This window comes from Corvus cornix, chromosome 2 (genome assembly GCF_000738735.6).
Source record: "Corvus cornix cornix isolate S_Up_H32 chromosome 2, ASM73873v5, whole genome shotgun sequence".
NCBI classification, from domain to species: Eukaryota; Metazoa; Chordata; class Aves; order Passeriformes; family Corvidae; genus Corvus; species Corvus cornix.
The window spans coordinates 62,838,393-62,851,552 of NC_046333.1; the positions used below are offsets into that span (position 1 = coordinate 62,838,393).

Here is a 13,160-nt window from a genome sequence, read left to right on the forward strand (position 1 = left end):
CAAAATGAACAAACTAAAACCCAGAACAAAACCAGTATGACTAATACTAAATATTCAAAATGTCCATGCATAATAAAACACAGGTATGTCCTATCTCACTTGTGTTCTCAGATGTTAAGTGTGCTGAGGTCAGATATAATTGTGCTGAGACAGTGACTCACAGTGCCACTAAGAGCATATGTTTACCTGGCATGCAGATGACCACCAGCCCTGAATGGAAGCAGCAAGCTGCATTAGAAATAAAATTATTAAATTGCAGTCAGTGTTAAAGCTAACCAGGATGCTGCTTAGATACACTTACGGCACAGAACATATTAGTGGGATAAAACTTGATTTTAAACTATGAAATATTCTTTAATTGCATTTGTATGTATATTCTCTAGCCTTAAAGCAGTGAAGAAATCAATTGAAGATACTTAGAATACCTCAGTATTTCCATCAAAACCAAGTGGTGTTTTGTGAGAATTTAAGTAGCACATTAGCCTTGGCACATAAGCATGAGATTTGTCAAAAACTTGCTTGTTTACTGGAAAGAGACGTGACATTTGGTGTTCCAGAAGACACCATCTAAGTATCCAGGTAGAAGTGCATAGGAAGTATATCTTACTGTCTTGTGGCTGATAGGAAGCACCTAAATTACTTGTATCCAGAATCATTCTCAAATATGTTTGAACAACTCTTGTACCTTTGTTACATGCTTTGGACTGGACAATGGGAATCTCTAAAATCATAACACAGGGGAGGTCAAGCACTTCATCTGTGCCCATTGAAGACAACGATGATTTTGCTGCTGACTTTAGTAAGAACTGATAGCACATATTTGAATACATTATGTCTGCCTGAGCCAGGATCATCCTTTCCATGACCTATGTTGTCCATAATGCATGTGTTCTATGTGCTACATAGAAACACGTAGGTCAAATGCATGTGTTGGAAGACAAAAGAGAAGAAGTGGTGAAGGAACTGACAAATTCACTGAGGAGTGCCTATCATGCTAGGAATCTGCATGAATTATTTGTGGCTGTATGGGGAATGCTGCAGGTGCGATCTCAGTTCTATGGGAGTCATAAGAACACGTGTAGGCTTAAGTAGGAGTCATCCTGCACCTTTCCTTTGCCCTTGTAGTGGTAGTCAGCAGCCAGACCAGCACAACCTGAGGATGGTTTGACCTCTTGTTTAAGAAGTATAAACAGAGCAGAAAACATGAAACATCTTGAAATCAAGGGCTCCTGTGATTGCTCACAGTAAAGTCTGCTTTGCCTTGACATTGCTGAAATATGCAGGTCATCATATTATTATATCCCTTAGTAAAGAAAGGATTGTATAATGTCTCATCTCAAAGATTTTATTTCAAATTTGTACTATGATTCCAGTCTCTTTCTGCTTGTGTAACAGGAAGGAACAGAAAAGATGGGTAGTGAAGTCATTTTTGTGCCATGATCTTTTAATGCTGTGAGGTTATTTGATCTCCTGTTCCCATGCTGATGGTTTTGTGACATCTCTTTCAATATCTCTAAAACAGATAAGGAAGCTGATTGGCAAGAGAGGTGATCCTTTCTATGAAGCACAGGAGAACCACAACTTGATCGGCGTTGCCAATGTGTTTCTGGAGTGCCTTTTCTACGATGTGAAGCTGCAGTACGCCGTGCCCATCATCAGCCAGCAGGGCGAGGTAGGGCCGGGCTGGGAACACTGAGCACTCCTGCAGGGCTCCTTGTGCTGGAAGGATCCCTGTGCACCAGGGGTTTAACAAGCAAATGGTGCCTGCTGTTTCCCAGTGAATTTCAAACTGCCATGTATGTTCTCTTTGTAATTGCCTTCAGGTTGCAGGGCGGCTGCATGTTGAAGTAATGCGTGTCACTGGCTCTGTCCCAGAACGTGTGGTAGAAGGAGATGATTCGTCTGAGAACTCCAGTGAGAGTGGGAGTCTAGAAGTCATGGATAACAACGGAGAAATTATTCACAGAGCGAAAAAGCTCTCCTGCAGGGTGAGTGAGAACACCTGATGAAGTTTATGGTTTCAGGCCTCTGTAACTATGTAGTCAGCCTGATATAAAGTACTAGGCTATGTAGACTATGGCTTGCTGAAAAATCTCCAAAAGGAGAGACTTCTCTTGTTCCAGCTCAGGGTAGGCCAGACAGTGGTTGTCAGCGGCTGATTTAATTTGTATTAGTTTCTAGTAGATGTACATCTGCATCATAAGTACTGGTGTTACAAGGACTATTTGCAGACACAGAAGGGGAAACAGTTCCCTGTAACTATACCCTGTAGTTTGATCGCCCAATGTAGTATCTATGGGTGGTGTATGGATTCAATTTCTTCTGTGATAAAGCATTTCATTCTCCACTCGAGCTTATCAGCTTCGTCAAACGAACATGTACATGGGTGAGGTCCTTACATCTACATTTATGTATATGCAAAATAAGATTTCCTAAATGGGAATGTCCTTACTGCCCTTTAAATTTCTTCTTGGCTGTTGGTCTTTAATTTTCAGTTGAAGAAGAAACAATCATATTCGTGACAACATCTGTTTTGTCTCCTCAGGTAAAAATAAAAGAAGCAACCGGACTGCCACCTAATCTCTCCAACTTTGTCTTTTGTCAATACACATTTTGGGATCAGTGCGAGTCAACAGTAGCAGCACCAGTGGTAGATCCAGATGTGCCTTCACCTCAGAGCAAAGATGCTCGTTTTACAGTGACCTTCTCTCACTGTAAGGTAAGTATTTTTATTTTGAAATAGTGTTACCAGGAGGATCATACGTTTGAGAGAAACTGTTCAGAGTCTGAGCCTTATTTTGCTGGGGGAAGGAGAGAGTTAAGTCATATAACTAATGACTTTTGACTATGCTTAAGAATGCCATAATATTTCAGTTCATCACTTCTTCAAAATGTAGCAAAAGGAAAAGATCTTTTAATTAGTGGTCTTTTAAATTCAGATGTCATCTTTAATGTGTGGAGAAAGATACTGTTTATATAATGACTGATTATATACTTGTTTGGCAAGCTCAGTAGCTTAAAAGAGATCACTGGAGCTGTGACATCACTTATGCAGAAGCATGAATTACTGAGATGATGAGGTTTTACAACTTTCTTGTCCAGAGTCGAGCTTTGTGATGCATACTGTATGATTTTATCAGGCAGGAAGTTTAGTTGTTTGGTGTGTCCTTACAAGCAAGTTGAGGAGATGCACTTATTTAATATGGTTGAATGTGATTGTTTTTTCTCATTGCCAGGACTACGTGGTGAATGTCACAGAGGAGTTTTTGGAGTTCATTTCAGAAGGAGCTCTTGCTATTGAGGTGTGGGGTCACAGATGTACTGGCAATGGCAACTCTGTTTGGGAAGTTGATTCTCTTCATGCAAAAACTAGGACACTGAGAGACAGGTACAAATAAATTACAAATGAACGCATCCATCAACTTTCTAAAAGTTTTTTAATACCTGTGCTGCACAAAATACTTTGAGGCAACCATGAGTTTTTATGGGGATGTCTTTTTAGATGGAATGAAGTAACTCGAAGAATAGAAATGTGGATTTCCATACAAGAATTGAATGAGATGGGTGAATACACTGCAGTTGAACTCCATCAGGCAAAAGATGTAAACACAGGGGGAATTTTCCAGCTTAGGCAGGTACATATCTTTTGCTTGCCATCTTATTCATGCTTAAATTGATTTTTAAATTTTATTCTTAGTTTCTCTCTACCTCAATTTCCTGCTTAGGGTCATTCTCGCAGAGTTCAGGTGACAGTGAAACCTGTGCAGCATTCGGGAACGTTGCCTCTCATGGTAGAAGCAATTCTTTCAGTCTCTGTAGGTGGGGTGACTGCCAGATCAACCAAACTGCAAAGGGGCTTGGACAGCTACCAGGTAAGGCAGTAATTTCTCATTTTGATGTGGTTCTGCTGTTCTAGACCCAGCCTGACATAATTCCAAAAGGGACCTTAGCACACTGGTACGTGATTTGCAGTTTTACATGTGTTTGAGGTTAATACATGTAACGTGAGCATGTGGTGCTAAATCTGCTTCTTTTTTTGCTTATAACTCAATGGATGAGTGATAAAGTACCAAGTGCGGCAGGACAGAAGGAATATGGAAATTGTTTTTACTTTTGTGTGTAGAGGGGATTAATACTAGATTCCTAGTGTATTAGTTTCTCTACCTTCTAGGGATGGTGAAAGTTGAGGAGGGAAAAAACAGAAAAAAAAGAAATTTAGTAGAGAAAATGTAGTGAGATACTATTTAGCTTTTCAAAAACCACCAAGTTGTTATTTGATAAGAATCAAAAACAGTCATCACTGAATTTGAAAGGGGTATTCCACATATCCAATATAGTCCTTAAGAAGCATAAATTATTTCAGCTGATACCACATAAATTCATATTGGAAATAAAGCATGATTTTAACAGTGATGGCAAAGAACAAGTGGAATGGGCCACCCAGGGAAGCAAGGTGCCTTTTGTCAGAATTTTTGCATTCAGTTCCACAAATAATTCTATACTTGGATACAGATGAAACTGTAAAACTTGAGATTAGTGATCTGCTTGCTCAGTTGTTTTTCTGGCACTGGATTCTGGGGGGGTTTTAAATTATCTTTTTTTTTTTAATAAACATATTCACTAATACACAAATCATGGCTGAGCTGCTACAGTCTGTAATGAAAAAAAAAATCTTTCTACCTATTAATAAGACTAGTTATTTGAGTGTTGTGATTTTAACATTTTACAAGTTTGTGGCAGAAATATTTGTATTCATGTTTTGGATTATTTTTGTGAATTTCTGTTGAGCTAAATGCATGGGTTTTTGTGTTTTACAAAATGTATTTTCTCCTACCAGAAGGAGGAGGATGATGGTGGTGATATGGATAGTTACCAGGTATTGCTGCTGTTGCTGTCAATCCTGCGGCATGGGGCACAGCTAATGCTAATGGCCAGCAACTCTCAAATGAACAAGCAAAAGCGGCTTTGAAATACACACGTGCTGTGCATTTTAGAGGCTACCTGGGCTATAAAACACTGCTATTTCAGTTTACCTTGTGACTTCATACTCTTACAGTGTCCTCTCTTCTCTAGTACTCTGCAGTCAGCTCTCCTAACTGGCTACATGAATTGCTATGGGAATAAAAGCTTTGAAACTTTAATTTAGAATGAAAGCAGTTTCCTATGAATATCACAGGGGAAAGAGCCAGCAGCTGCAGGCATCCTTTCCAGGCAAATTATGCAGCATAGGATATTTTGTTTGTTTTCTAAAGAAAATATCATAACCTTTTAAGTTGTGCAGTTTCCTGAAATGCTTGAGTGAGAGAGAGTGGAGGATGTGAATGGGGGGTAGATACAGAAGCTTCAGTGAAGCAATTTTGTTTTATTTGCACAAAACCCAGCTTTGACCCTGTTTTTCTGTGTGATAAGTCGCAATTTAGGCAGTATAACAGAAGACTCATTTTAAAAGGTGACAAAGAGCAGAAGAGGAAATCCCCCCCAAAGTAAAATAAATTTCAGATTTCTACATAGAAGACTTCTTTCTAATAGACAGTCTTACAGAAGTAAAACCAGTTAGGTGAGAATGCTGACATCCCTTAAAATGATGTGTTAGGTTTCCTATCAATCTCAAAAATATAATTTAAAGGTACTAACTTCTTGCGGGCTGTTTATGCGCTTCCTGACATATCACAGAGAAGAACCAACCAAATTTTCTGTGATACCACAAAGCATGATTGCATGATGGGTTTTGTTTGCATGAGAAATCTTTTAATTGCACTGATAGCAGCTGCTAGCAATGGAATTTTGTGCAGGTTTGAGGGTATACTGACCTGTCTAATCTTCAGGAGAACTTATGATCAACTGATGATACCGGGTTTTCCTCTTCCATATGCTATTCAAAAGTTTGATTGCCACTTCTGTGAGTAATTAGCTCATGGTGTGTAATCTGTTCAGCAGCAGAGGCAGTCACATTTTCTTTTCTCCTGTTGGAATCTGAGACCTGAAAGCAAATAAACTTCCATTCATGGGTGATGAGGCACTTAATCAGTGTGCATGTCATTTGGGGGAAAAAAGTTTTCTGCATCGTGCAAGCCATTTAATATAAATTCTGATTAAATTACCACAAAATTCACTGCCCTTTATTCTTACCCACATAGTCTAGTGACTTTCTTCTCTGTTTCCATGTTAGGAAGAAGATTTAAACTGTGTGCGAGAAAGGTGGTCTGATGCATTAATAAAACGCAGAGAATACTTAGATGAGCAGATCCAAAAGATCAGCAACAAACAAGGTTTGCTTGAAGTCTCTGTCATAAGAACTTTATGCCCTATACCACAAAAAGTGTGTCTCGTGTGTAATCCTAATCTCTTCCACTGTAGAAAAATCTGAGGATGATATAGAACGGGAAGCCCGGCTGGTGGAGCAGTGGGTAGGGCTGACAGAAGAGAGGAATGCAGTGTTTGTTCCAGCACCAGGCAGTGGAATTCCCGGTGCCCCCGCAAATTGGTACGTTCAGAAAAGCCACTGGAGTTGTCAGCTTTTTGTCCATAAACTTTGTATGCTGCAAGGTACAAATCTAAGGATATTTTGGACTTTTCTGTATTTTCCTGTAATACTACAAACTGCTTTCAGCTGGGAGAAGGCTTAGAAAGTCAGGTGCTGTTCTGAATGTAAGAAAGATTTGCTTAGCAAAGATATTACATAGAGTAGCTTTGAAATAGCTTTCAAGGTTTGAAAATCACCTTTGAATATAATATAGTATTTTACAACTTTATACAACTGAGAAGATTATCCAGTAGTTTGATTCCTTTCATAAAAGGAGTGATTGAAAGATAGATGGTAGAAAATGTGATAATGTCACTGATAAAGGGTGGAGAGGGAAGAAACTCTGATTTCAAAGGATGTTCTCTGTTTCTTCTGAATTTGCAATATATTTCTCTTTAGCTTCATTTAAATCTGTGTTTTAACTATGATCTTTGGACCTGACATGCAAAAATGAGGAATGCAATGTGTTGGGGTTTGGAAAAGTATGGACAAGAAATACTCCTCTAATTAAGTGCACACTAATGTCTCCAATAGTATTTGGGGAATAATGTAGCAATACTCTTTTCTCACCATTTTTCCCCTTACCCGCCTGAAGCGTGCTGTGATCATATAACTAAAAGTGTGTTTATGGATATAAAGACTGACAGTAGTTACATATCCAGTTGTTTGAAGGGTTGCTGACCTTTATATATGAGATGACTACAACCAGTTAACTTCACAAGGAACAGAACAGGATGTTTAAAACTCTGGTCCTCACAGCAACTGCCACGTGCTCTGTGGTGTGAATTGAGTTTTGGCAAAGCTCTACATTTAGCTCTGCGTGTAGATAAACAAAATGCTGTCTGTGCCACACAGGCATTCAGAGGAGCCATCAAAATGCTGCCAGCTTTAGCCATTGGTTACAATTAATGAATATTGTAAGATGATCTGTTTGCCCAAATAAGCTTAGGTATGAATTTGCCTTCTTTGTTGCCAGCAGTTTGTTTTGTTTCAGGATTCCACCTGCGGGAATGGAAACACATATACCTGTCCTCTTCCTTGATCTGAATGGTATGTTGTAAAAACAGATTAAGAAACTTGGGGAGGGGGAAATGGGGGATTAGTTTGGGTCAATAAATTGTTAAATGGAAGAATGAACCTGAAAGGTGTAAGAAATAAACAAGTCCTGGCAATGACACTGTCTGATATGGCTTGTAAAGTGCTTTTTCTTCTGGTTGTGTATGTTGGCATAATTAAGCACAACTATTTTAGAAAGTCAGGGAACACAAGAGTACGGTGATAGGCTGTACAACAGCAAATAGTGTAAGAAAGCAAGCTTAGTTTGAATCAAACAGCAGATGAGGAAATCCTGTAAGCATTTTGATGTACAAATTCACATGTCATTAAAACACTGATGGAGAATCTCCCAGTGCTTTCAGAGCTCCTTCCACTGACATATCTCTAGAGTCTTAAACAGCTCATTTAATGAAGACTGTATTAGGGCTATAATGAGCATTTTTTAGAGAATCTAAGTGTTCTCCCTTTGAAGGCATTTAGTTGTAAATATGAGAAGAATATTGATATATATATTCTTAAGACACAGATACACAGTGTAAGTAACAAGAGAAGAGGTAGCTCCACATTTAAGGACTGTTTAGGAAGCAAGTCTAATTATAAACCTGAACATAGAGCAGAAGAGGATCCACAGTCCGTATCACATCCAGCAGTGAAGTGAGCTACTACACATATTTATATAGGCAATGCATCAATACCTGCTTTAGTGTATGCTTTTGGAAAATGCAATACCCTCCTCCTTCATCTGTGCTCACAAGGAATGTTTTTATCTTGGTTGGTTTTTTTTTTTACTATCAGTAGAGATTAGCTGGCAAAAAATCAAATAGGATATTTAAACAGGTTGACTGTGTCATTGCACACCTTTTGTTTGTTTTTTTGTTTAGCTAAAAGCCTTATGCAGCCAGAACTGCTATTCTCAATTTCTTTTGTATGCTGAAATAATCTTCAAAATGCTGCATAGTAATAAGATAAAGTAGGATTAAATGTATTATGAATTATGGCTAGGCCTTTATTAGGACTTTGCATTACAACTTTGCCTCTGTATATTCATACCCTTTGATATAAAACTATTTCATTCTTTGTACATTTGTTTCATTAGCTGATGACCTCAGTGCCAGTGAACAACTTATAGGTCCCCATGCCTCAGGAGTTAACTCAATACTACCAAAGGAGCATGGGAGCCCATTCTTTTATCTACCGATCATAAAACACAGTGATGATGAGGTAAATTTTTAGCAAGCCTCCTTCTTGACAACTGCAGCTTGTGTTAATGCTTTCTTCTTATGTTTTATTTCCTACTTCTATGTATTTAATTATTATTATTACTACCCTTTTGTCTTAGAAGTACCATCTGTATCTAGTGCTGCCTTTATTTTCTGGCCTATTTATTTAGAATTGAAGAGAATATAACTTGTTAGCTCTTTTGCCTTAATTCAGAGATAACAAGTCTTAGCTCTTGGCAAAAGAATAATTCAACTGTCTGACTAAAAATCCCTTTTCCTACTTTCCTCACACCTTCATCATTCCTCTTGCAGACTCTTAGTTCTTCAGAAAAAACTACTTGATTTATTGTGCACACTAGGCAAAGCTTAATACTTAAATAAAACTTTTTTCATTTGTAGCACAAAATTACTGTTTTTTAAATATATGGCTTGGGAATTGTTGGAAATTAATGGTTCTGAATCCATTTTGGAATTTCTTTACTGACTCCTTCCATGTTCTGTGTCTATGTGCCTACTCAGGCCATTGTTTGAGACGTTTCCAGAATAAGTGGGACAGCAGAGTTGGGGAGAAGGGAAACGGAAGGAAAAAAACCCCATTCTCCAGAACAGATGCAGGTTTATTCTGTTGGGAGCTGTTATAACCTAATCCAACATAGATGGAAGATTTTACATTGAAATTAATATACTTTTACTATAGTAGCAGTAGGATTTGTATTGCTTTATCCAGTCTTGCTTCTGCTTTCCTTTCTGTCTCCAGCTGTGTGAAGACTTTTTTTTGGGGGGCAGGGTTTGCACAGTGCAGGGATTGTGGTCATGATTGTTTGCCCCACTATCTTAACACCTCTTTTTTGCTTCTTCTGATAAATTTCTTGTTATGAAAAGGAGGTTTGACTCCACTTTGTTCAATGATGCTGATTTTTCTCTCATTAAGGAATTGTTTTACTTCAGGTTAAATCATTGCAAATGATACCTGTTGTTAGACTAATAAAATCTTTGATTTCCCTTTCCTTCCTCCACTTAATTTGTCTGCATAGGTTTCAGCCACTGCTGCCTGGGACTCTTCTGTCCATGATTCAGTGCACCTGAATAGGGTAACTCCTCAAAACGAGAGAATTTACTTAATAGTGAAGACTACTGTGCAGCTCAGTCACCCTGCTGCAATGGAACTGGTATTACGCAAAAGGATTGCAGCCAACATTTATAACAAGCAGGTAGAAAGTCCATATATTCTTTTATTCCTTGTTTTGTTTCATATTCTTAATTTAATGAATGTGCTTTCTTAGCTGCTTGCTTAATTTTATGAGTCTTACAAGAGGTAAATGAAAACTAGGTTTTTATAGGTTGCAGTGAAGCTGTGTACTGGTATATTTCTTTGAGCTGTCCATTTTTCAACTGATTGAACTTAGTAGTGTTGTATACCAAGCACAGTGCTGTAAAGAGTGCTTAAAATGTCATAAATGCTAGAAAAAGTAACTTAATAAATTATGATTCTGATTGCCTTTGTAATCAGATTTGGCATTGCACCTTTTTATTTCTTAGGATGTCATAAATAATAATTATCAAAACAGTAACTGAAAATTACTTTGTTTCTAGAGTTTTACCCAGAGCCTGAAAAGGAGAATATCCTTGAAAAATATATATTATGCCTGTGGAGTGACATATGAAATAGTATCCAATATACCAAAGGTAAATTATACTGTGTTTCTCTGGCAAATTCACAGAAACCAATGGAATTGACCTACTGCAGTGGGTGATACTGATTAGAAAGTAAATGTCGTGCTTTGCTGATATGAGGCAGCTTGCCAAAGTGGATATACTGAAGTTCAGTGTGAGATCATGTTTATCTTTAAACAGTTGAAAACTGTGGGGATTTATTTTCTCTTCCACTGTGTTTAACTGAGTTTTTGTAGCAGAGTTATTTTTGAAAGCCCATTAGTGTCTACAGGGAAAATATAGGGGGTACTCCGAGGAATGTTCAGGTCTGTGAAACAGAATAGCTGGGAAGCTGAGTTCACAGGAATATAAATTACTTTTTATAGAAAAAACTCATACAAGTTGTAAATGTACTATAAGATTTATTTTAAAGGTAAACAAACTGGACAAATGAAAACATAAATAGTCTTGTCACCATGTAATTGTCACCTTGTTGCAGTACTACTTAAATTTTAAACTCTAGGGAAATCACAGAATATTTTAAGATTTGGGAAGGAAATTATATTTCCTTGCCTAGGAAGTTGTCATTAGTTGAGCCTTAACATACACAGTTTCAGGTTATATATGCATTATTTCTGGAAGTGCATTTACTACAGCAAATGCTCAGAACTTCTCCTAAGCTTGATCTCTTCAGCATCATTTGCATCTCTATTGAAAAGCCCTGCATCATTGTAATTAGGTTTGCTGCTAAGTTTGAGATGCCCAATTCAAGTTAATTTCTGGATTGAACTGGTCTGAAAAAGTGAACTAACACAATTGGCTTTACTTTTTGAAACCTTCAATGGTGTAACTTCTACTTTAGGCTACAGAAGAAATTGAGGATCGTGAGACCTTAGCACTGATGGCTGCAAGGAGTGAGAACGAGGGCACATCCGATGGCGAAACCTACATTGAGAAATACACACGTGGTGTGCTGCAAGTGGAGAACATTCTGAGCCTTGAACGACTAAGACAGGCAAGGAAAAAGCATTTCTTGCAGCCTTTGTGCTAGATTATGAGAATTCAAGAAGAGATGATTGACCTTTTAAAAATACTGTGTTACTTTTCTTTTTTAGTTGGGGGTTTTTTTTTGAGATCGTTGGACAGATAAAAGTAAGACTAAGTTACTTCTGTGAAATGGAAATTCCCAGTGGCGGTGGATGTAGTAACTAAAGCTGGCAATGCTGTAGTACTCAGAACCTGAACAGGCAAAGGGCAAAGAATGAATTGCAGACAGAAGCTTTGGTGGTTGTGTGTGCAAGTTAAGATTTGTGAATGCAGGCCCTGATTGCTGCTGTTAGCTCCACTGAAAAAAAGTCCCTATCCTGCTAGCTCAGTTCTCCTGAGGAGACCATGGCATTGCTGTTAGTGTTTTGTTCTCTTTACACAGGCAGTCACCGTCAAAGAGGCTCTCTCCACCAAAGCCAGGAACATCCGCAGGAGCATCAGCACTCCGAATGTGCACAACGTAAGGACCCTTCATCATCCAATGCATTAGCCCTGATGGGGCAGGGGGCTGCTCTCTGTGTGCTGATGTAATGCTTGCACAATGAGATACGGTGATGATTACTCTGTGCTGGGACTAACCAGCCTATGGAAAGCGGTCATGAAGTGAAACCCCTCCCCACCGTCCTAGGAGATAACAAAATTAACAGGGAAATGGGAGGGTTGGTTGAAACTCTTCTCCTTTTATAAGGATATCCATTTAGGAAGTAGTTCACAATGACAACTGCCCTGATTCAGATGACTATTATCTTCAAGTCCCTTTTAACTTTTTTCACAGTGTAAAGGGGTAGTTTCCATTTTGTGTGCATTTTATGTGATCTCCTCTCACCCACTCATACAGCAGAAATGTAGATGTCTTTTTACATAGTCTGGTCTGAAAAGAGGGAACAAAAGAGTTATTAGGACTAAATGATCACAGTGTTTCCTCAAGGTATTGTATTTCATAAATAAAAGGCAGGCATTTTGTCATTCTATCTGTTGGTGTTCCGTAGGTGTCCTGTAGCCGGCTGGATCTTTCTGCCTGCGATGAAGATGACAAGGTATGGAAACATAGCAGCAAACAGCTCACATTCCCAGATTTCCCACCCCCACCAGAAGCAAGATGTGTTTGAGAATTGAGGGGGGGAAAAAAAGGAAAATAGAAATATTTTTCCCTTTAATAGTATTTAAAGCAGTTGATTTACATAATATATCTTCAAAGTTCTGCACCAATTACATAAAATTTTGCATTAAACCTTATTGTCCTTCTCTGCTTTTCATATTGGAATTATATAAACTGATATTTAAGAAAGAGAGCAAAACTTTAAATACTTACTTACCAGCTAATTAGCTTTTAAACAATCCATTTTTGTGCAACAGGAAAATTGTCTGAAGTCAGTAATTGACATACCTTTGGTTTGTGGGGTTTGGTTGACTTTTAAAAAAAACAAACACCTAAGTTTAGCTATTATTTTTTCCACATTTGCCTGCATCATCACGCAGATGTATGTATTTTTGGTTTTTTAGGGTTGGTCTGAAAGTCACCTAGATATATCTGACTGTTGTTCCAGTTATCAAGACGTATCATGCTATGGTACTTTACCCAGGGAGTCACCTCGCAAGAGCAAAGATGGCAGTGGTGAGACTTCATATATGTAATGACAGTGCTGGTGGATTTTTATTTA

General features: G+C 38.2%; 1 protein-coding gene across 5 annotated transcripts in view; it reads left to right on the forward strand.

The window, feature by feature from the left end:
* KIF13A (kinesin family member 13A) overlaps window positions 1-13,160 on the forward strand; it is a 104,788-nt gene that overhangs the window by 80,576 nt on the left and 11,052 nt on the right. For 3 of the 5 annotated variants that reach the window (XM_039550051.1, XM_039550054.1, XM_039550053.1), the window contains exons 20-36: window positions 1,523-1,672; window positions 1,824-1,988; window positions 2,546-2,719; window positions 3,237-3,388; window positions 3,503-3,635; window positions 3,726-3,872; window positions 4,838-4,876; window positions 6,170-6,269; window positions 6,358-6,484; window positions 7,518-7,573; window positions 8,676-8,800; window positions 9,834-10,010; window positions 10,393-10,485; window positions 11,315-11,467; window positions 11,882-11,959; window positions 12,489-12,536; window positions 13,003-13,114. In XM_039550051.1, coding sequence (XP_039405985.1) covers window positions 1,523-1,672; window positions 1,824-1,988; window positions 2,546-2,719; window positions 3,237-3,388; window positions 3,503-3,635; window positions 3,726-3,872; window positions 4,838-4,876; window positions 6,170-6,269; window positions 6,358-6,484; window positions 7,518-7,573; window positions 8,676-8,800; window positions 9,834-10,010; window positions 10,393-10,485; window positions 11,315-11,467; window positions 11,882-11,959; window positions 12,489-12,536; window positions 13,003-13,114 — 2,029 coding nt within the window. The remainder of the gene's footprint in view (window positions 1-1,522; window positions 1,673-1,823; window positions 1,989-2,545; window positions 2,720-3,236; window positions 3,389-3,502; window positions 3,636-3,725; window positions 3,873-4,837; window positions 4,877-6,169; window positions 6,270-6,357; window positions 6,485-7,517; window positions 7,574-8,675; window positions 8,801-9,833; window positions 10,011-10,392; window positions 10,486-11,314; window positions 11,468-11,881; window positions 11,960-12,488; window positions 12,537-13,002; window positions 13,115-13,160) is intronic. The other 2 variants (XM_039550052.1, XM_039550055.1) reach the window with 1 other exon arrangement.